Source organism: Artemia franciscana, chromosome 1 (genome assembly GCF_032884065.1).
Source record: "Artemia franciscana chromosome 1, ASM3288406v1, whole genome shotgun sequence".
Classification (NCBI taxonomy): domain Eukaryota; kingdom Metazoa; phylum Arthropoda; class Branchiopoda; order Anostraca; family Artemiidae; genus Artemia; species Artemia franciscana.
The window spans coordinates 41,713,989-41,736,993 of record NC_088863.1 but is presented as its reverse complement, the minus strand read 5'-3'; the positions used below and the strand labels follow the sequence as shown (position 1 = coordinate 41,736,993).

The following is a 23,005-nucleotide window of genomic DNA, read 5'->3' as shown; positions in this document are numbered from 1 at the left end:
ACACGTTTCAGAATCAGAAATAGCTGACTACCATCTTTAATTCCAGCATTTAGATTTCCGTATATGTATCGTAAACAAGTAATTACCACAGCATAAGTACCTTTCAAATGGACCTCAAGCAAAACCTGCAAAAATGTGCACGAGTCCAAAGCTCTGGCAACATCTAGTGCACACAAGACCAAGAAATCAACTCTTTCTTCAATATTCTTCAGCATATTTATAAGCAGAAAGAGAGCATGCTCTCTACATAAGCCTTGCTGGTACCCTAACTGAAGAAAAGAGGTGAAACAATTTTCTTCAATGCCTCTTATCAAAATGGCTCAAAGAGCTTAAAAGTACTACAGGAGATGGTTTGGGGTGACAAAAACTGCACAGAGAAGCGCCTTTCCCCCCCATTTTAAGGATGGGACCCATTTTAAGGATTTGTCCGATACAAAATTGCAATGGGACTACACCACGAACAAGGATCACCTGAAACAGCAGTGCATACTTTGTAAGATTGCCCTCTTTCGAAGACTAGAAACTGAGTCTGGTTGTTCCCTTAAGCAGAATTTGGGTAGCTTGCAGAACTTAATTCTCTTCTTTAGCATATCGATTTGAATCTATAAAATTATTTACACAAAAATCTTAAGGGAACAATCTATTTATTTTCTACCGTGTTAGGCTGAGGTAATTTACTTCCTTCGTAATCAAAATTCGGTGAAAACTTGTTTCATTGTTAAAATTGGTAAAAAAAGAGAGGAGAAAAGGTTGTTTCAACTGTCTAAACGTTCATACCGAGAAAAAAGATTTGTTGTAAGCTTAGGGCTACTGAATATTTCTAATAGAGTACGCTTGGATAACTAGTTAAGGCTCAGATCTGTAGTATTATTATACTTAGTCTAGGTTATCAAATAAGGTAAATTTCGTTAATTGTACTACTTTTACAGTTTTATTTAATCAGTTCATGCCTTTCAGATAGAACGCGAGAGTAAATTAAATGGTTCTAAGGTGGACTTAGAGCTTGGAATAATCTTGATTGTTTAGACCCACATTTATCAGTTCAACTCAAAACAAGGTATTTACTATTTATTTCTCTTAACAAGAATAAGTATTCCTTGGACCTCAGGTAAACCTTAATCTTAACAGGGATTATCCTTTACTGAATTTCCCTAGACTGGAAACATTTTTAAGTTTTTAGCTTGACTAATAACAGTCCCCTCCTCCTAGCCTCTTAGCATAGTATTACTTGTCATTTGTGAAAGACTGAATTTTGTCTCGTCCTCTCTCTGAATTTGAGACAATCACGGTCTTCAGTTAAGTTATTCGTTTCTTTCCCTCTTAGCTCGTTCGTAAAACACATTATGTGTCGCCATTTCTTTTTTTCTGTATATTAAATAAAAAAAACTAGTTTTTTAAACTGAAAGTAAGGAGCGATATTAAAACTTAAAACGGACAGAAATTACTCCGTATATGAAATGGGTTGTCCCCTCTGCAATCCCTTGCTCTTTACGCTAAAGTTTTTAATTGTTTTAAAAAGTAGAATTGTGACAAAGAATCAAACTTTAGCGTAAAGAGCAAGGGATTGCAGGGGGGACAACCCATTTCATATACGGAGTAATTTCTGTCCGTTTTAAGTTTTAATATCGCTCCTTACTTTCAGTTTAAAAAACTAGTTTTTTTATTTAATTTCTGAACGTTTTTGAATTAATGCATTTTTGATTTTGGCTCTCCGCACATTAATTAGTAAAATGAAATCTGCATATTAATTTTTTTGGCTAAACGGCTTTCTCTTAGTTTTGATCAGACGATTTTGAGAAATAAGGGGTGGGGAAGGAGGCCTAGTTGCCCTCAAATTTTTCGGTTACTTAAAAGGCAACTAGAACTTTTAATTTTTAACGAAATTTTTATTAGTGAAAAATATACGTAACTTAAGAATTAACTTGCGTAACAAACTTTTATGCTCTTATATTTTTTATTATGTATATGAGGGGGTTTGTCCCCTCGAAAGGCCGTGGAATAAGTAGTTGAAATTACTAAAAACACTTAGCATAAAGAGCAAGGTATTTATATCCTCCTAAATACCTCGCTCTTTATGCTAAAGTATTTTTAGAACCCCTCATATGCATAATAATCTCTGTTAGTTTTAAGTTTTAATGCTACTCTTTACTTTCAGTTAAGAACTTTTTCGTGTGTATATTTTCATTGTTTTTTTTTTATAGTAATGCTAGAAAATCCCGCGCCCTTTTCATTTAATTTCTCTTCCCCCATGACATGTTCCTCCGAGAGAAGATCCTCCCACATAGCCTCCTCGCCTCAACCCCACCCCAAACCAAAAAAATCCCCCTGAAAACGTCTGTACACTTCCCAATAACCATTACTGTATGTAAACACTGGACAAAGTTTGTAACTTGCAGCCCCTCCCCCACGGACTGTGGGGGAGTGAGTCATTCCAAAGACATAGTTAATATGGTTTTCGACTATGCGGAACAAAATGGCTATCTCAAAATTTGGATCCGTTGAATTTGGGAAAAAAATGAGCGTGGGAGGGGGCCTAGGTGCCCTCCAATTTTTTTGGTCACTTAAAAAGGGAACTAGAACTTTTCATTTCCGTTAGAATGAGCCCTCTTGCGAGATTCTATGACCATTTGGTCGATACGATGACCCCTGGGGAAAAAAAAAAACAAAAAACAAATAAACACGCACCCGTGATCTGTCTTCTGGCAAAAAATACGAAATTCCACATTTTTGTAGATAGGAGCTTGAAATTTTCGCTATAGGGTTCTCTTATACACTGAACACGATGGTGTGATTTTCGTTAAGATTCTATGACTTTTAGGGGGTGTTTCCCCCTATTTTCCAAAATAAGGCAAATTTTGTCAGGCTCGTAACCTTTGATGACAAAGATTAAATTTGATGAAACTTATATATCTAGAATCAGCATAAAAATTTGATTCTTTTGATGTATCTTTTAGCATCAAAATTCCGTTTTTTAGAGTTTCGTTTACTATTGAGCCGGGTCGCTCCTTACTACAGTTCGTTACCACGAACTGTTTGATTTCTCAACTAGTAATATTAGACTAAATTATATCCTGTTATTTACTGAGGTTCAAATACTGTATTGACGGCCGATACAAGATTGGGGAGTTTAAAGAACAAGCTAGAGGAAGGAAAAACTTCTCCTCAGGATTCAGACTCTATCGTATAGACCTTAGAGAACGAATTTAGGAGAAAAACAGAACTAAAGTCTAGGGAATTCCAATTTTTTGTGTGTAAATACTGTGCTTAATATCCAAGAGATACTTGGCTGGAAGGGGGGGGGGTACAAAGCTCTTAAAGGTCTAACTCCCTTGCTGTAAGTTATTCCACCATAAACTCCTGGTTATTTTAAGTTCATACCAACAATTATATACTTTTGGAAAGGAACTTACTTGGTTTTTAAGAAAGAGACAAATCTAAAGAAAATTAGTCTTAGGTTGAATTATCCTTCAATAATGTTCGTTTTAGATAGACCCGGCCTTAACTAAGAGGAGCGATAGGGAAGAAATCATAAAACCCGAAACCAAATAAAAAAAATATCCAAAGAGAATATTAGACTGTTAAAGTAACAACATCCTTCTGCTGTGGTCTGAATACATCTTAGTACAATGTCTTAATCCAAGGAATTAAGCCGTGGAAACTATAACCCAATGATGTAAGTCCTCCAAGGAGAAGATACTGCTCTAACTAAAGTTAGGGCCGAAACCCAAATCGAAATTCAAGAGTTTCGGTTGACAACTTAATTCAACAAAATTAGGATTCTCCTGGTTTAAAAAAAGCAACAAAAAAGCTTTAGAATATTATTTCAATGCTACATTCAGAGAAGTTGAGACAGACAGGTCGTTGCTACCAATTTAGTTAAAGAATGGTTACTTACCAAAAAACTCCTTTTTTTCCTAGCTAGATATGAAGACAAGAAAACCACTCTACCTTCCAGACCATATCTTTTTATTTGCTTAGCGCTACTAAGCTCTTACTTGTCATTTGTTAGAGACTGGTTTTTGTCTCGTCCTGTCTCTGAATTTGAGCCAATCACGGTCTTTAGTTAAATAATATGAAACAAACTTCGTTTTCTTAAAGAGTTAAAGAGGCTGCGTCCCAAAGTCGAACCTTAAAACGTACAGGAATTAGAAGAGGCAGTTGGGGGGCTGCCGCCCCCCAAACCCCCAGCTTTTAAAGACTCTTTTGTACAGGTTTTTTGTTTTTTTGCTAACCCCCAGCTCTTGGCTTCGGAAAGGCCCTCTTTTAATTAACAAAAAATTGAAATGAATGAATAATGGAATAACTTCGAAAAATGTTAAACACAAGAGGACAGGAGAACCATTGCGCCGAAACTAGTAATTAGTAACAATGAAGTCCCCCCCCCCCCAAAAAAAAACCTGTACTAAAGAGTCTTTAAAAGCTGGGGGTTTGGGGGGCGGCAGCCCCCCAACTGCCTCTTCTAATTCCTGTACGTTTTAAGGTTCGACTTTGGGACGCAGCCTCTTTAACTCTTTAAGAAAACGAAGTTTTTTTCATATTATTTCTGTACGTTTTTCTACAATCCATGGTGGATGTAATTTAATAATTCCTGTACTCCTCGTACAGGAATTAGGAGAGGAACCCCCCCCCCGCTTTTAAATCATTGTATAAAATAGAAAAAAAATAGATAGAATGACCGAAATGTTTCTTTTGCTCAAAAGAAGCTAATATTCTGTTATCTCTCAAATGATAAGCTGTCCAGGTGTTATCAAAATTTTTTTGATGTTGTGAAAAAAAACCGCCCGTAAGGGACTTCAACCCTTGACCCGTGAGTTAAAAGTCTCACGCTCCACCAACTGAGCTAATAACTTGCATGTGTGTAAATATAACTTCTCAATAGATTTTAAAAATTTCAAATTAACATGGGCTCTTAAATCCGTTAATTAAATAGCTAATGGGTGGTTTCTGGAAAACAGGGAAGGAGTTATCGGATCAAGCTGAAATTTCGCGGATAAGCTCCTGGGCCCTAGGGGACCTTAACTTGTGAATTTCAGCCCGGTCGGACAACGTTAAAGGGGGGCTTGTGTTGACAGGTCGAAACTTTCGGCCAGATTTTCCCCATGAAGAAAAAGTTGGAGGGGGATGAAATTTTGCAGGTTTCTTAGTTGGAGCTCGGGCTACGAAATGCATCCCTCCCCATCCGTCTGCGACCACTGGAACCGAAGATCGCTTAACATTGTCGTGTGTCGCCTCTTTATAGAGGCACGAGTGTGCCTCCTTGATTAGTCATTTCTTTCCTTCTTAGCTTGTTATGTGTCGCAATTGTTTTTTCTGTATATTAAAAAAAAAAAAAATTAAATTGAAAGTAAGAAGCGACATTAAAACTTAAAACGAACAGAATTACTCCATATATGAAAGGGGCTTTTCTTCCTCAACACCCCGCTCTTTACGCTAAAGTTTGACTCTTTCTCTTAACTGTACTTTTTAGAACAGTAAAAAAATTAGCACGGTTTAAATCTACTGAATCGTCTTTAGCACAATTGTGTTCATCTATTTTGTGAAATTTAATTCAACGCCTCATATGCATTGTTTTAGCATTGTTTTAAGACAAGAAGAATGGTAAATCTTGATTAGATTCGAGATATTATCAGAATGCTGTTATCGAAAATTTTGATGTATGTTTTAGTTTATATTTTTATTCATTTTTCATGTTTCATCTTGTTCCTGTCTGAATTTTGATCCAAGTCAGCACACACTCATGTCATGTTTTTATTGTGCTTGTTTTATCGTCTTTCGATTTTCTTTTTAATACTATTCTATGAGTTTATCCAAGATTTTTCGTGTTGTATCATTTACACAAATTGTGTATCATCAAAAGTGAATTTAACGGGCCGAGTGGTGATATAAACCAACAATATAGCCAACAGATAGAAACCTCACAGATTGACTCAGGTATATCATGGAATGTTTTCGCTAGACTTTAATTTTGGCAGTTTATTATGTATTCATGATAAAACAAATCTTATATGCTTTGCATTATATATTAATCATTAGCGATAGAAAAATACTAAATCTTGTTTTACTTCTCATAAAAAGGTGGATTTTCAACAGAGAAAATTTGCAAAACATTGTCAAGTACTGGCGGCTGCATAATCTCTCGGCATTTCCTAAACGTGGAATGATTAGAAAGAAAATGGAAAACTAAGATATTTTTACTTCAGAAAAAAGTGCTTAAACTCAACTGACGAACACATGGGGAAAACAAAAAGAATTTACGTGTACCTATGGACTGTTCAATTGTCTGCTCTAATTTTACCGTGATAGATTCTTCTCTTGATATTTTTCACAAGGTTTGAAAGGCTCCAAGCTGCCCATTCAATGATCTCGATCAAGGTTAGTGTGCTGGCACCAATTAACAGGCCCATTGAATTTCCTACAATGAGGATTAGTTTGAACTAATATCGCTGTACAAAATTTCTACACGTAAGAGTAATAGGTCCCACTTAATTTTGGAATTGTTGGCTGCTCAACAATTCGTAAGTCTGAATCCCAGTGTGCTCCCCATACAGCAGGTTTTTTTTAGGACTGAGGATAAGGTTGTCAATCACAATTTATAAGTAAAAAACGAATTTGCAAAGGCACCGAATGCAAAAGAACATAGAAAACATAAAAAACCCTGAAGCGTTGTGAACACTATGCTTTCCCATTAGCGAGAATGAGACCCTTTTGTAACAATAGAAAATTATTTTTCTAATTTGATAGGTTATAACCTTTTTGATCTTTCTGTATGTTATATACTTTATAAATATTTCTTGAATCTTAATAAATTACAAAGTTTTCTTCCATAGCAAGCTAGGTCTTGTATTATTTGAGATGATTTGGCTGAAAAAACGTTCCAGGTGCGTTTTCTTGCCTGTCAAAATCTTGTCAGTAACGACGAATTATAACAAGATCCTCCTAGAAGGCTCTAGCTTTGATACAGAATGCTCCAAAATGCAGGCTCAAGCTGGCCTTGTGGCTAGAACTAGATTCCTCTAATTTCGTACACAGATCAGACAGTAAAGATTCAAACACCTTGTGGATTTCATAAACGAAGGAACTGCACAAAAGATGTTGAGATTCATATTTTAGACTAGAAAATGTGATCAAATGCAAATCATATACGGTGAGGTAACAAAGACTACTAAAACTATCTCTTAATCCCTTGAAATAGCTACAGAATTATTTTATTGTTGTTCGTACAATGTGATTCTTTGATCCAAAATGGGATATCCCGTTTAGGCGAATATATTTTGCATTGCATACACAAGTTTTAATTGGATTGAAAAAACCTGTGGATTTCATATACGATGGAACTGCACAAAACGTGTTGAGATTCATTTTTTAGACTTATAAATGTCATCAGATGTAAATCATATACAGTTAGTTAACGAAGATTGCTACAACTACCTCCTAGTCCCTTGAAATAGCTACAGGATGATTTTATTTTTGTTCATACAATGTGATTCTTTGATCCAAAATGGGAAATTTTTGTTTAGATGAATATATTTTGTATTGCATATACAAGTTCTGATTGTACTGAATGGCTTAATATAGCCTACCGTAATTTTATTGTTATTGTTTTTTTCATGAAATAAAAGCCTTACACGCATTTAAATCACGATCTAAAAAATAATTTGGGATTTTTATTTTAAAAAGTAATCATTTTTAAGGACCTCTATTGCTATCTTGTTTATTTGACACAGGCAATGTATTAACATTTAAGGTATGAATGCTGATCTCAACTAAAAACCCATATGGGTACCGTTGTGTCCATGAAAATGGGGTAGATAGACTTTTTCTTACCTATGTCACAGAAAAGTGGAACTCCCTTATATGCAAGCTTCTCTAGAACAGACTCATATGACTTAGATGCATAAAACAAGCGTAGTCGAGATTCGGTATTTCGCTTTCCAACAACTGTCTCAGCATTGTTCCCGTATAACGTTTCTTCACACCTGGGCATGCACTTACACTGGCCTTCATCCTATAAAAATAACAGAAGAAGGAGAGGAATTATTAACACAAAACAGAAGGCCTTATTATCAAAATTATGCTCACATTAGCAGACCATAAGCGTATTAATTTACAATAGACTAGACACAACACGTGTTCTCGTCAGCTCCTTTGACTTTTTTCTTCTATAATCCTAGCAGAAGCTCCCTAAGGTTTCTTGATAGGTTTCTGAAGTCTGAAGTAGTTGAGGCTTGAGACGGATAAAAACTGCGTTTAAGTCTGATTATCTAAGCTGAACCATTATTCACCATTGCTGTTAGACATGAGGTGGCTGCTTGTCTGCTGAGGTGTTGTTCTTTCTCTTCTATATTAATTTAAAAAATTAAAATAAAAAAAATTCTTTAAGGAAAGCAAAGAGCGATGTTAAAGCCAAAATTGAGTAGAAATACACTAGTCGAATCCCCTCCATGGTTTTAACGGGGCCCATAGACACTACACCTTTCTTCCCTTAATGATTTAAGATGACGAAGAAGTTTAACGGCTACCTTCTCAGGGCAAAGTGCAGGTGCATGTTACGCAATAGGGAATGTTTCCTAAAAGATGTGTGTGTTAATTACATAATAGGGAATGTTTTCTTAACAATGCTTGTGTTAATTACTTAAAAACCCTGTGTGGGCCAAGGAAAAATCTTTAATTGAGTAGAAACACAGCAGTACTATTCCCTCCATAGTTTTAACGGAGCCCAGAGACACTATACCATACTTCCCTTAATGATTTAAGATGACGAAGAAACTTAACAACAACCTCCTCAGGGCAAAGTGTAGGCGCATGTTACGTCATAGAGAATATTTGCTAAGACATGCAAGTGTTAATTAAGTAATGAGGAATTTTTTCTAAATGATACATATGCTAATAACTTAAAAAACATGTGAGGGCCAGGGGAAAACCTTCAGGGACCCCGTTAAATCAGGGTTTCTTTGGTCGTTACGTAATAGGGTTTGTTTAGCTATACATATTTTTTCTTTGATTACTTTAAAAACCTACTAAGGCCAAGAAAAACCTCCAGGGGTCCCAATAAATCAAAATTTCTTTGGTTGTTTCGTAATAAGAGTTATTAGAGTTCGCTAGCCAAGCACGACCGTAGCACGACCGTCACGACAGTAAAAAAAATGATCGTGGTCCAATATTTTCATGCTTCACACACAGAGCCAGTTCGTGTCAGTAAACGAAGGATTCTCCACCATTTCTAATATTAGAACCGTTATAGAGTCTTGACGTCTATTGATTTTTTTAGGAACAAAGGTATGTTATTCTCGTAGCATGACAAACAAAACATATCCCACTATTTCCCGGGAAACATAAGCGTCATGTGGTCTGCTATTGATTTTCTAGGAATAATGGTTACCCATTCTTCTAGCGGGAATCGAGAAATCCCTTTGATCCTGGAGGTATGGAAACCCGGTCTCGGACGAGCTTCCTCATCAATCTTACATAAGATTTTGAGAGTAATACAACTCGAATTAAAAAAAAAATCAGTGCTACCAGAAATTTAAAAAAGAAGTAGACCTCTACTTGTATGCTGATGAGTCTCTTTTTCTTTATACACCCCCTCAAAACAATTGGGGGTCATTATAGTCAAATTAAACCTACTATAACTCTATAAATGGATAAAAAACTAAAAAACCACCCCCTCCCCCAAAAAACTGTATCAGTGTTATAATAACCTTATTCTCTCATGTCAAAATATATGCTTTTCTCGTCTCTTATTTCAATATGCCTTTCACTATTCTAGGGGAAGGGTTAAAATTCCATAAACAGCTGCTTGGGTTAATCAATAGTCAGCATCTGTCCCCCTCTCTACACTAACTATTAATGACCTTGAATAGTACGATGTAACTGGGCTTAAAACATTTGTATAAGCAGGTGTGTTGAGAATAAACCATAGTTATAGCACTCTGCCAGATGCGGGATTAGTTTCCTGTGTATGATTAACGTTGAGGCACACCGTTAAATAATGGAGCAAAAAGCCAGAGTTACACATCATTTAATAATGTTTGTCCCCTCCCCCATAATTCTGTATCATTATGGCATTTTTTGGGCCTTCTCAAGGTAGGTGGGGGGCAATGGGGTTATTTCAAATAAGATATATTTTTTAAATCATGAAAAAACAAACATTTAATTTCTATTTTAGGTTAATTCTGACTTTACCCTCAGTAAGAGGATGAGGACGTAAGCTGCCCCAAGTTTGGACAGTGCCCAAGATGTAGGCCCATTAGAGAGAAATAATGCTACTCCTTTGGCTTTCAACTCCCGTTGCAGTGAAATTGCGGGGCTGTCAAGACATTTGCCGCCTGTGCAGGGCGATGATGCAGCTGCTGCCTCTTTTGAGCATCCCAGTCCCGTGGCAATGAAGTTGCGAGCTCTTCTATACCTAACTTGAGTAAAATTCTTTGGCTGGTAAGAACTTATCGTTTTTGTATATTCTTTTCAGGCTAATATAACCATTTCACAATGAAAATAAGGGGTTTTAGATTTTGCTTTCTAATGTTTAAAACTTGGCATTTTACTGTTGCTTCTAGGAAGGAGATTTGAGGATTCTAACCCTTAAATTAATAAAGGGGGCTCTCACGATATTTTTAAGGGAGATTTGAGTGGCTCCAGTAGTCCTAAAGGAACTGCATTCTTCTGGGAATTAACTATAAGAAGCTTTAACCTTCTGATTTCTAACGGAATCTTGAAATTTTGTTCCTTGTTATTTCCCAAGAAAACTAAACTATGTGAACAATATTGTAGTGTCATTTTACTGATGCCTATGAGAAGGGGATTTGAAGATCCTAATTCTTAGATTAATAATGATTTTATTTTTCAGCTTAATAATGGGGGAAAATATCACGGGCCTCACAATAGTTTTTGAGGGGGCTTTGGGTGGTCCTACTGATACCAAAGGAAATGTTTAGATATTATGTTTTCTAGCAGGTAACTTTTCACCCCTTGTTATTTTTCAAAGACGCCTAACTTTATAAACAATATCTTAGTGGCGCTTTGCTGTTGCCTCTAAAAGAGGGATTTGAGAACCCCAATCCTTAGATTAATAATCCTTTTTAGCTGTATAAATCTGTTTTTTACAGCTTAAAATCATAAATACTTCAAGGCATAAAAATTGTCACTCTTTTTCAGGCCACCAATGATGGTTTCAACCAGTTAATTGAGAATCTGCTCAGTGACCTCCTTGAAGCTAAACAATGGACACCCACACCCCCGTCCTTATGTATTTTATACATAAGGCTGAGGTGTATACATAAGGAAAATAGTTGAGGTTTAAAAAAGGGACACTTTACCCACATTTAGGCAGTAATTTCTGGCTCATAAATTCTTAGCTCGTAGTGGGGGGTCTAAGGATGTGAAGAGTCACTATGGGGGATCATGTGAGGATCATATTATGACTCTTCAATTCTTAACTGGTAGTGGAGGGTATAATCACTTGGGGCGTCCATATATGATACACTTTCTGGTAATTACAACTTCAGGTGGTAGTTTTGTCCTTAAAGCTCTGAACGCTCACTCATAAGCATAGGCAAGCGTCTCTCCTCAAAAAAGTTTCAAACTAATATTCTCTTTCAGCCTGATAAAAATTCTTTCTCAGGATGAAACCAAAAGTTTTTCAATGGGCTAATAAGCTCTTATTATATTTTAGGTTCACATACCTACGCAACGATCAGAATTTCAAGGCTATTCAAGACCGCCACCAGAGACAAGTGAACGTGAGGGGGAGTAAGTGCGGGGTGAGACCTTCCCAATCTTTGATCAAGATAGTTTTGTGAAGGATATGAGCCTCTATTCGGAATTTCTAGACAATCTGTTAGAACAAATATCATGTAGCAAGGTCGAGAGGGTGCAGGAAGATCGAGTACCCACCCCTCACAGTGACAATGATATTGGGGAACCAGGACAAATTGGTACTGGCTAATCCCCTGTATTGCCAAATATTTATTTAGCAAACTTCACTTTGCACAATGTTTATTTTTTCATAGCTGGGCTTAGAGATCCATTTAATACTATTACAAGTGGTAGTATCCATATAGATCCAGTAGACATAGCAAAATCCTATGTCAGCAAGACTTGGGCTCTTCTTGAAAAACAGATTTGGGAGGTGGGTGGGCGGGACAATGTTAAAGCATCCATCACTCAAAAAATATTTTTTGTAAATGAAAAGTCCGGTGAGGTGCATTCATATTACCTGCAAACTGAAATGCAGACGCTTCACCCAGTCTTACATAATTCTGAGGCTGTTTTTTTAGATTGGGTGGTAATGTTTTTCATAGGGTGGAAAATCAAAATAAAATGGGAGTGGACCAGTATTTTATGGAAAATATAGAATTTAATACTCCAAACTTTGAAAAGGAATTTGTTTTATGAGGTGGGAGGGGGAAGAAAGGTGTGAAATATAATGTGGATTTACAGGGTTGTACAGGTGTAAAACACTTCTCGTTCGACACGGTGCATCAACGCTTCAGGTATTCAGTCCTCGTCGCAGGACATGAACCCTGGAGAGATGATGCTAGTGAGATACATTTAGATGATTTTTCAATTAGGGGGGGCGGGGATGGGGCAGGGTTTCTTAAAGTAGATTTTAACTGTTTAAAGGAGGCAAAATTCTGTAACACTTAAGGGGATAGATATTTTTGAAAAGGCCAACGAACATTTAAAGATTGGGGTTTCATTGCTACAGAACGATACAGAATATGGTAGGGTGAATGTAAAGATATAATGGGGGCTATATGTTCAGTGAGGGCTCCATTCATTGAATCAATTAAACACTAGATATGGCTTCTTTACGAGCCTGCCAAAGACCCTGATCCAATTACATATTTTTTTTCTATTTCCCCCATTAGTTGGGATCTAAATTGGGGGATGAAGCAAACTTGGACTACTATTATCCAATGGGTCTTTCAAGATTCTGTACAGAGTTAAAATTAAAACACCACTTGAGGCCTTTTTGAGCGTCATGGATAACAATATGTGGAGACGGTTTTGGGTGACAATACTATCTTGCGTTTCGAAAATTTCCAGAATTCGCTCCTGCAGACTGACAAGGTAGCATTAGATATCAAGACCACACTTATGTATGTGTACGACACATTAAACTCAAGTCGTCTTAAGGAAGATGAAGCCATTGGAGTCTCTTGAGCCCCCACGTAAAGAGACCCGAGTAATACCATTCAGTTGGTAGAGTTATTTCAGAAATTGGGTGGGGAGGACTGTTTAGACACAGCTATGGTCGCACTTAATTAAACTGCTAATAAGTCAATGTCACGTCTGTACAAGATAATTTTCCCCGATGTCACTCTACCATCGGAGAAGACTCTTTCTTTTCATACTTTCTCTATTAGCCGCAAGCCTGTTTTCACGCTGTTGTTGTGATTCCTCGGAACGCTCTCTTTTCTTACTTTCTCTATGAGCCGCAAGCCTTTTGGAATTAACTCTTTGAGCAGCTTCCTCGGCTGTTTCTTCTTAATGACGTCTTATACAGTCGACAAACATGACGTCAGTCGACAAACAAATATGACGTCAGTCGACAGTCGACAAACATGACGTCAGTACACAAACAACTTATTTCTATATATATATATATATAGATAATACAATACACTATCACAGTTATAGTCCGATAAATGCAGCATTGACAGAACGATTGATAAGAAAAATTCGACTTTTATTCTCAAGATATCGTACATTGAAAAATACTGCAGCTTTTATTCAAGATTGAGATAAATTCAATGTTTTCATTTATAATCGATGTTCTCATCGATCCCTCTCCGATCATGCTCATCTTGAAGTTTGTCACAGTAACAATACACTTGACATTTTTAATGAATAATGTTTGAATGAGGAGTGCCAAGTGAAAAAGAAGAAATTTAATGTCTATGATACAGCTCGAATCAATCGAACAATTAATATTTTGAAAACTAGAACTACTTGTGGTCCACTCAACTTTTTAAAGTGTCAAAAGTATTAGACACTAAAACTGTAAGGCATCGTTTACGTGATAAGAAAGATGAAAAGATTCTTGGTGGTTTTTACGAGTAGGAAATACAGAAAGTTAAAATCAGTGGGATGTATCACATTGAAAAGATATTAAAGAGTCGAAGTCACAAGGATAAGAGACAGCTGTTTGTTTTTTAGCTAGGATAAAATTCCGACTATGATTCTTGGATTGCCACTGAAAATGTTTACAATACCTAATGATTTTTATATGACATTCAAATCCAATGTCTCTGACCCCTTCTATGATGATTTGAATAAAAAAGCGATTTTTGGACAAAACAATCCCCCGGTATAAAGTTCGATGGAAGGTATGAAGTTGTTCTTGTCGATTGTATCCATAAAAATGCATATAATATCCTGAGAAAGGATCGTACATATGATACCGAATTTCGACCACATGATTGGCTAAACGTTATCAAGTAATGGATAAAATAAATCAACTCAGCTGAATACCCCTTTGTCATATTACAATAAAGTAATATGGAAGTATGAATGATTTGTGTCGTGCAATCAATAGAAGAATCTCTATCGTAAAAATGGCACATTCCAGTTTAGCTAGTCAATGGAACAGGGCAAGATCTGCATTAGTTCTCCCATGAACAATGAAAACATTATTCTCAATGATAATCTTAGATATATTTTTGGTTTTAAACAAAATATAATCAATTGTAGAAATGCTGGAAGAGCCAGCGGGAATGATCGTTTTATCTTCGCAGACTATCTACCCTGCTTCTAACCTGACAATTGTATATTTCTCTATGACTCTTTTGTCAAGACATCGAAAGTCAGTAACACCAATGTTCCCCCCAGTGTGTTCTTTGACGTAAGACCACTCATGAACACAATCACCACTACAATATAATAGTACCTTCAAGATATTGCGGTCCATTCTTTGTATTTGAAACTCTGTCAGTCAACAAAATGATGTAAATTGGGAGATCCTCCAGCAATAAAAAAGGTTTCCACACTTATAGATTTACATTTGATTGTCAAAAATCCAACAAAGAAAAACCAAGTTCAGTCTAGGGGCTATCTTACGAGAACTGCTTACTACACAATTTGTTTAGACAAATCAGTGTCAACATAAATGGAACTTAGGTGGGCAAAAGCAATAATCTTTCAAACTCTAAAGGTTATATACAGTTCATTTTAGTGACTCCAATATCCCATAAGCTATTGAGAGGTTCGGCTATTGCATGTGTATAAAAACGGACACTGACACTAGCAGTACACTTAGAGATGCGAAAACTACAGATTTAAACTTAGCTGGGATAATAAATCATGAGATATTTAATATACCTCAATGATTGCCTCCCAATATTAAGATTGACATTAAGCTACAACTTCCCCCATCCAGTTTTATTTTACGAAGAGTAATTGGTATTGCATCTGATTTTACAATCTCTCTCACCTCGGCAATACTACATGTACGAAAACAAAATTTGTGAGTTTTGTTGCATTGAAAATTAAAAAATTTAGAGTTAGTGGAAATAATATTAAACTATTCGTTCCACATACACCTGATGTAACAGTCTCTTTCACCTCGGCAATACTTCATGTATAAAAACAACAAGTTATGAGTTGTGTTGCTTTGGCAATTGAGAAATTCCCGATTCATCAATTATCAATGGCAAAATTCCTCTAAAGCTTGCGTTGACTTTTGTAAAAATTACTAATGTCATAAGATCATGGAAAAATTCTTCTAATGAAGTTGGGATGTTCGGATTTACATATCTTATATGTAAAGTAAATAGAATTCCACTCTACAATTATCCATTGATAAATACTACAAAACCCTATATGGATTGACAATGCAATCTCTAGATTGAGATTCACAACTGTTTGAAAATGGTATAACCAAAGAAATCTTGTACAAAAATTCATGGTATCATTCTATTGGATTTGTCTGGTACTCACGATATGAGTATTGTCCGAACAGGCACAGTACGTTTAGAGTGTAACTTTGCGGAACCATTGAAGAAGAGTATAGCATTTATCTCGCTAAATCAATTTGAAACATATTGGGAAATTACTACTGGTGGCAGTGTTCATTTAGACTTGGCACCGTAAGGACAAATCAAATAATAAATCTATTTAATTTGGATCCTTACATGTCCAAATGTAAATCCTATTTTATACTCTCGGATTCCCTCGAGAATATACTAAGTGATAATAATGACCTTATCATTGTTAATAGTAGTCCATCAAGTGTAAAAAGGGGTATTAGTTATGTATCTTTCAAACAGCAAAGAATATTGAATTTTTAAATGCTCTTGGTCTACTGTATGCTTTCTACACACCTAATAATAAGAATCTTCCTGAGCAAAGTGGAAAATCTATTATTCAAAATTGGAAGTGAGTACAAGATTTCTCAACTAAAAGCTGTGGTTCCCACGCACTATTATATTGTATTTTTTGATGTCGCGGATACACTTACAGTGAATTTCTTAGTATTTATGCTGAAAACTTCAATTGAACTATTTCCAAGTTGAAATAACTATTTCTTATCTGTATAATATAAACTTCAGTGCCCTAATAGTGAAATGATTTGAAAATGTTTGTGAATTTGTTTATTAATAAAACTTGTATGTACAAAACTCAGTGTTTTCCCTAGATTTCTTGTTCCACGTATAGGTAAGCATCGGAACAATAAGTGGCAGCAGCTTGTCAGGATTCAACTTGTTTTTATCTCGGCATGCAAAGTCAGGGTCACTTTTTCTACAATATGATGTAACTTCAGTTTTATTATATCTCTTCGTAAAGTCAACAATAATATTCTAATTCATATTATAAAATTTACGTGTTTCAATTTGATTATTTGAAGCAATGTCGCATGCGCAATACTTATATGAGGAATTACTTGCTGTAACAGCCAAATTAAAATCAATAGGTTTATAATCATAGTAGCTGGTATCTGCACAGCGATGTCGTAAAAACGAGTTCCTCTTATTATTCCAGCAATATTAGCGTAGAACAAGTTCTTCCCCCCAAAGCATTTTAAAAGCACAATGATACCAGTCTCTTCAAAATAAATTGAAATCATGTTTAGGTTTCTTGCAATCATGCCGGGGTAAAATTTCCCCATTGATTACATTTATCATAATGACAATTGGAGCATATGAAACCTCTAGTGTGACTAATCTAGAGTCACAAATCTCTTCAAGAAAGGAATTACAGTGTTTAATTTGAGATACGTATTCTCTATAAAATTTACACTGATTGCATAATCTTTGCTTTTCGTTATAACCACAAATAATAGTATAATTCTCACAGGATGATCAGATACTCAATGTATACAAACATAATGGACACGTGTAAAACGTTTTTCATTATTGAGTCGCGATCTACAAATGAATGTCTTCTAGGAGGAGAAGTAATCGAGTAATGTCACAAAACACACTTAGACAAAATTCTTCGTGTTATTTCCTGCTGCTTTGCAAAATGGTCAACTTAAAGAGTTTCAAGGCAGTGTTCAATAGTAAACCCACAATGTCATTATGTGTTGTTTCAGTTTATATATCAATAAATTGAGTAAATGCTTATAATAGTTTTATGCAATAGCTCAAAGATGGGGATTCCTTTTTAATAATATTGTTAAGTATCCTTAGAGAAAATATTTTCCTTTGAAGAGATCATAAAGAACCAAACATTTTTCTACTGTCATTAAATTCTGTATAATTTTTTTCTCAAATCCAAGCATTTTCAATATTGGCACTCTCACGACCAATAAAAGACCAACAAGGATTCTTTCTTGCTAGTAACAAACTCACTCCTTTTTGAAAAAGTTCGTGGTAATGAACTGTAAGTAAGGATCGATCAAGCTCGATAGTAACCAAAACTGTTAGAACAGAATTTAAATACCAATAGATAAATCAAAAGAATCAGAATTTTTAGTTAATTTTAAATATATAAGTTTCATCAAGTTTAGTCCAACCTATCAAAAGTTACTAGCCTGAGAAAATGCACCTGATTTAAAAAAAAGGGTGAATCACCCCGTAAAAGGCATAGAATCTTAACAAAAATCATACCAATAGGTTCACCGTATCAGGGAGCCCAACTTAGAGGTTTCAAGTTCCTATCTGCACAAATGTAGAATTTTGTACTTTTTGCCAGAAGAAAAAGTAATGATGTGTGTTTATTTCTTTTTCTCAGGGGTGATCGTATCAAGCCTCAGGGGTGGCTTATGTGAACAAAAATTCAAAGTTCTAGTTCCCTTTTTAAGTGACCAAACAATTGGAGGGAAACTAGACCCACTCCCACGTTCATTTTTCCAAAGTCTCCGGATCAAAATTTTGACATGACCCTTTTGTTCAGCATAGTCGAAATGTCTAGCTACTATGTGTTTGAGGACGACTTAATCCCTCAGAGTCCCTGGGGGGGCTGCAAGCTACGAAATTTGCCAGTTGTTTACATTTAACCTAGTATTGGTTATTGGGAAGCATATAGCCGTTTTCAGGGGGATTTCCCTGGTGGGGGGGGCGGGAGAGAGGGTAACGTGGAACGATATTTCCATTGCACAAGGAATAAAACGTATGATATCAAAGTTCTATCACTTCCTGACGGTTTGACATTTTTTTTGTCGAGTATAACTATGATCAATTACAGTAGCTTCATGGAAAGTTGAACCAGAGCAAAAAATTAGCTAAGTGGATTCTCACCCAAGAAGCGCTCAATCTCCCCTTTAGTAGTTGTCCAGGAGTTGCAAATACCAATGTTGACACACTGTCGAGGGTATTGGGAATTGGTGATCCCCCCTCGTTTTGTAAATACTCTAAATAGTGATCAAAATAATACTATCCTTTATCATGTTGTAGTTTGGACCCCAAAGGGAGAACTTATGAAGTAATGTCAGAGACGAAGGAGAATGGTGGTTTTCAATCAGTTTTCCTTATTTTATGATGTTTTCTTGAATTAGAGTTCATTAGGGCTTCATCAAAAATGGTCGTTTACCTATTTCGGCAGAGAGTTGAGATGCGAGTTATTTTGTATAGGGTCCAACAGGTTTTTATCAAACTAGAGCCTATAAAAGAGGGATTCTATTTACTTTACAAGACGAGTGGAAAATCTAAAAAGTTCAGACTTCCTTAGAGAGGCAGTTAATAATCCTCCGGGGTTTGTACTCTTAACAAAGTCCATTGCCAGCTTTCAAGAGATTTCACCATTAATAAATGAAGACACAGTTTATTCACAAAAACTAGTGGCAATATGTCATTGTTTGGTGACAGTATGAGGAATAAAAGTTTGATATTGGTTGCACTAGTACACAATTTTTCAATTGATTGGGGAACGGAACTCATATCCTGCTGTTCTGGGTGTGACCTTTTGCTGCAGTGAGACTTACTGATACGTCAAGTGCTTCAGTGCCTTACAAACGATGAAATTAGATTGGCTGAATATTTTGGGATATCTGCTTCATGTAATTCATAATTTAATTGAACCGTCGAATACAATTATTTATTGCTGTACTTTTATGTATTATTTTAGAATCTGCATCTCCTTTGTATTCATATCTCATGGCCGAACCTTTCAATTTTCTGTAGGACTTCGGCATCATCAGTATAAAATGTACACAACTTGTCCTATTTAATATTATGTTGCTATCGTGGTACTAATTTCGTTCATAAGCCTCTCGTCAGAGTTAAGATTTCACTAGGAGATTTCCTGACCACAATAAGTGAATCTGTAAAAGTAAATGACAAATACATTAAACATTCTCCGTTGAAAGAAATTCGAAAAGGTAAATTTTTGGAGAGTGGCTGCTGCTGGCAAAATTGCTAACAATAATCGTGATTTAAGCTAATATCAATATTTTCAGCATTGAAGTGGTTCAACTATAAAGAAATTGCAGGGAGGGTGCGATTGCTAGTGAGGAAGAGAGGCCATCTTTAATGAGAAAAACCTTCTTTAATGCAAAAGTTATCTCTCATTGTTTCTTTTGGTTCTTAATGACGGTGAAGCTTTTAATGTCTTTCACTGTTGTCTAGCAGAACCTGATGAGTGAGGAGATATTTTTTATACTTTGGAAACTTTTTTCGGTGTGTCACGAAAGCCTAAAGGATGATTTTATTTTCAGGAACTTTCCTAATTTTGATTTTTTGATGTGATAATTCTAAAAAAGAAAATGTCTGGAACATACTTTGTTTGCAATAGAGCACAAACGAAGCTCACGCACTGAAAGAAATGGGTGAAAGCGGCTCATAGTGCCAAAATAAAAAGAGATTTTATATTTCAAAGTTTAGTTTTAGTATTTAACTTTTCCAATTTTCATATATAGCTACATATTTCATATCACATTTTTAAACATCAGTGATAGATAAACAAACTATGACATAATTTAAAAAAATATTTTTTTTCTAGTATCTATGGGTGGGTCCCTCAAAGACTTTCGAGAGACCTCCTACTTATTCTCGCTTTAGATTTTAACATTGATCTTTACTTTGTTTGGAAATCTTTACTCAATATAAGCCATAAATTTATTTTAAGATCCTCCCTACTCCAACTCCAAAATCTCCTGAAATTTTCTATTCGAATTTGTCTTGCTAATTTCAAGAAGTTACATATTTACCTGGTCTCCATTTGTGGCTAATCTATCAAGAAGTCTTTGGTCATATAAACCGTATTTTTAGTTCACTCGACGGAAATCCTATATTACAAAGGACGCGAAAGATTATGTGGACAAGAATTTTTGTGTTGCTATAAGACCACCCAGATATCAGGCTTAGAAATCCTAAGGTTAAAACATGCTTTGAGTGGCAGTAATTAATGCTATCTTTGGATTGTTATCATAATAAACCATCTTAATAAAAGGCTTAGAAATTCCAGGACAAAAAATCACAGGTGCTGAATTCATACTCCTGCAATGGGCCTAGTGCACGGCTCCGTTCCGTTTCGCTATAGGTTCCCTTAAGTTACGTATGACCTATACTACTTCCGAGTGGAAATGAAAAAAGAAGCTAAATTAGAGTCGCATAGCTGTTTACTTAGGTAGCATTAGAGCGCTTCCTTTTAGACGTATATGGGAATCGCGGGCTGGTTTCTTGTCTTGAGATGGTTTTCCTGTCATCTTATTCAATCTTTGAATCATATGAAAAACAGCAATTTTTTCAACTATATGTAAGAAGGAACATTAAAACTTAAAAAAAAAATGTTTAGTGTATGAGGAAGGCTTCCTCTTACTGACCTTGAGATTATTTTGCTGTCAATTAAAACAATCTTTGAATCATGTTAAGAAAAACAACAAGTTTTCTCAGCTGAAAGTAAGGAGCAAAATTAAAACTTAAAATGAAAAGGAGTTATTCGGTATATGAGGGAGACTGCCTAATCCTCAGCCCTTTATTCTAAAGTCCTAAAGCTCTTCAAAAATAATAGTCTTTCAAATTCAGTGGTCCTTGTGTTTGAACAGTCTTTCTTGAAGAATTTTGAAAAAAAAATCACATTTTAGCTTAACCAACAGTTGTTGAGGAAGGGAGAACCCTTTTATGTACGAAAAATTTTGTTCGTTTTAATTTTTAAGGTTGCTTCTTACTTTAAGTTTTTTTTTCAATTTGATGTCTAGCTATTTTTCAACCATGTCAGGATTTATTTTACGTCGTTTAAAATTTAGCTTGGAAAACTCCCCCAGAAAGTTTCCTCCCCATGGATAAATCTTGCCGTGGAAAATCCTGCCACAGAAAATCCCCCCTTGGAAATTCTGCACATTTTCCAATAAAACACTATAGGTAAACAATGGGTAAATTTCATAACATACAGTCCACAGGTTATGGGGTTTCAAGTCATCCCCAGAGGCACTGTTAATGGACTTTAACGGCGCTAAACAAACTAACCATCTCAAAATTTTTAGTGGATGTCTTTGGGGAAAAAGTGGCGTGGGAAGGGAGCTAGTTGCACTTAATTGTTTTTGGGCACATAAGCAAGGCACTAGTGTAGCCCCTCTCCTGCTGTTTTAGGAAAACTGGTTTGATACGCTTACCCCGGGAAAGAAACATACGTGTCTTTGAGTTTTCTTCTGGAAAAAAGCATGAAAGCTCACTCTTTTGTATACAGGAGCTAGAAGCCTCTACAATAGGCTTTACTGATATGCAGAATCTAATATTGTGATTTTCATTAGGATCGCTAGACTTTTAAGTTTTCCCCCTCCTTTTTTCGAATATCAGTGATAATTCCTTGGACTCGCAGCTTTTGATGGGTAACATTGCACTGAATGAATTTTATATTGATGGATTGAATGTAAGAATTCAATTCTCTTGGTGCATCTATTGACATCTAAAGTCCTTACGTTCGTTACTACGAACTGTTTGAGTTAGTAAAGTGACTATATCGAAGTTCTGTTCCGGTACCATAAGAATACTAAGTGAGGTGGAAAGAAAATTGGGACAGACAAGTGGAGAAGGTACGATTTAATTTGTCAGGCAAAAAGTCATCGGAATCTTTGACACCTGTCAGTTCTAGCTTTATAAATTTGGAGTAGATTAGTCTCAGCCCAAAATAATATAAAGCTGCAAAGTTGCAAGTTCTAAACTTTCCCTGAAAACATAACAGGTTCTGTCTATAAGGGAGGAGGAATCTAGGCACATTAACAGGATTTTTTTCGCAGGTACACGAGAATTCCTATTATCGAACAGTTTCACCGCTTACCCACAAACCGTCTTCAAGCATTTTGAACACTAAAGATTCCGTCTGCCGATATTCCTCAGAGGTAGAGCAAAGTCTTGCAGATTTGTGTTTACCCTATAATAAGAAATAATAGTTTTCAGTTATGGCATTATGTTGTTAACTAATGTTTTAACTAAACTGTAATCTTTAAAATTGATCTTATTTTGAGTAAAGCGCAAATGACGTTCTAGAATTTAGAAAGGCTAGATGATAGAGCTAATGGAAATGGGCAAAACATTTTAGAATGTGCTTAAACGTGATAAGAGTCACAGAGAAAGATATAAAAAAGAATGAAAAGGTTTCTAGCATTTTGAACGGAAATCTTTTTGTTAGG

At 35.7% G+C, this 23,005-nt stretch overlaps 1 protein-coding gene across 7 annotated transcripts in view; it reads right to left on the bottom strand.

Moving 5' to 3' along the window:
• Positions 1 to 6,177: 6,177 nt before the first annotated feature.
• Positions 6,178 to 23,005, bottom strand: part of LOC136029776 (acid-sensing ion channel 2-like) — an 80,577-nt gene continuing 63,749 nt past the window's right edge. For 5 of the 7 annotated variants that reach the window (XM_065708261.1, XM_065708262.1, XM_065708281.1 and 2 more), the window contains 3 exons: positions 22,654 to 22,746; positions 7,825 to 8,005; positions 6,178 to 6,412 (listed from right to left, as the gene is read on the bottom strand). In XM_065708261.1, coding sequence (XP_065564333.1) covers positions 6,273 to 6,412; positions 7,825 to 8,005; positions 22,654 to 22,746 — 414 coding nt within the window. In that variant the 3' untranslated portion in view covers positions 6,178 to 6,272. Of the gene's footprint in view, positions 6,413 to 7,824; positions 8,006 to 16,581; positions 19,700 to 22,653; positions 22,747 to 23,005 lie in introns of those variants that run through there. The other 2 variants (XM_065708267.1, XM_065708276.1) reach the window with 2 other exon arrangements.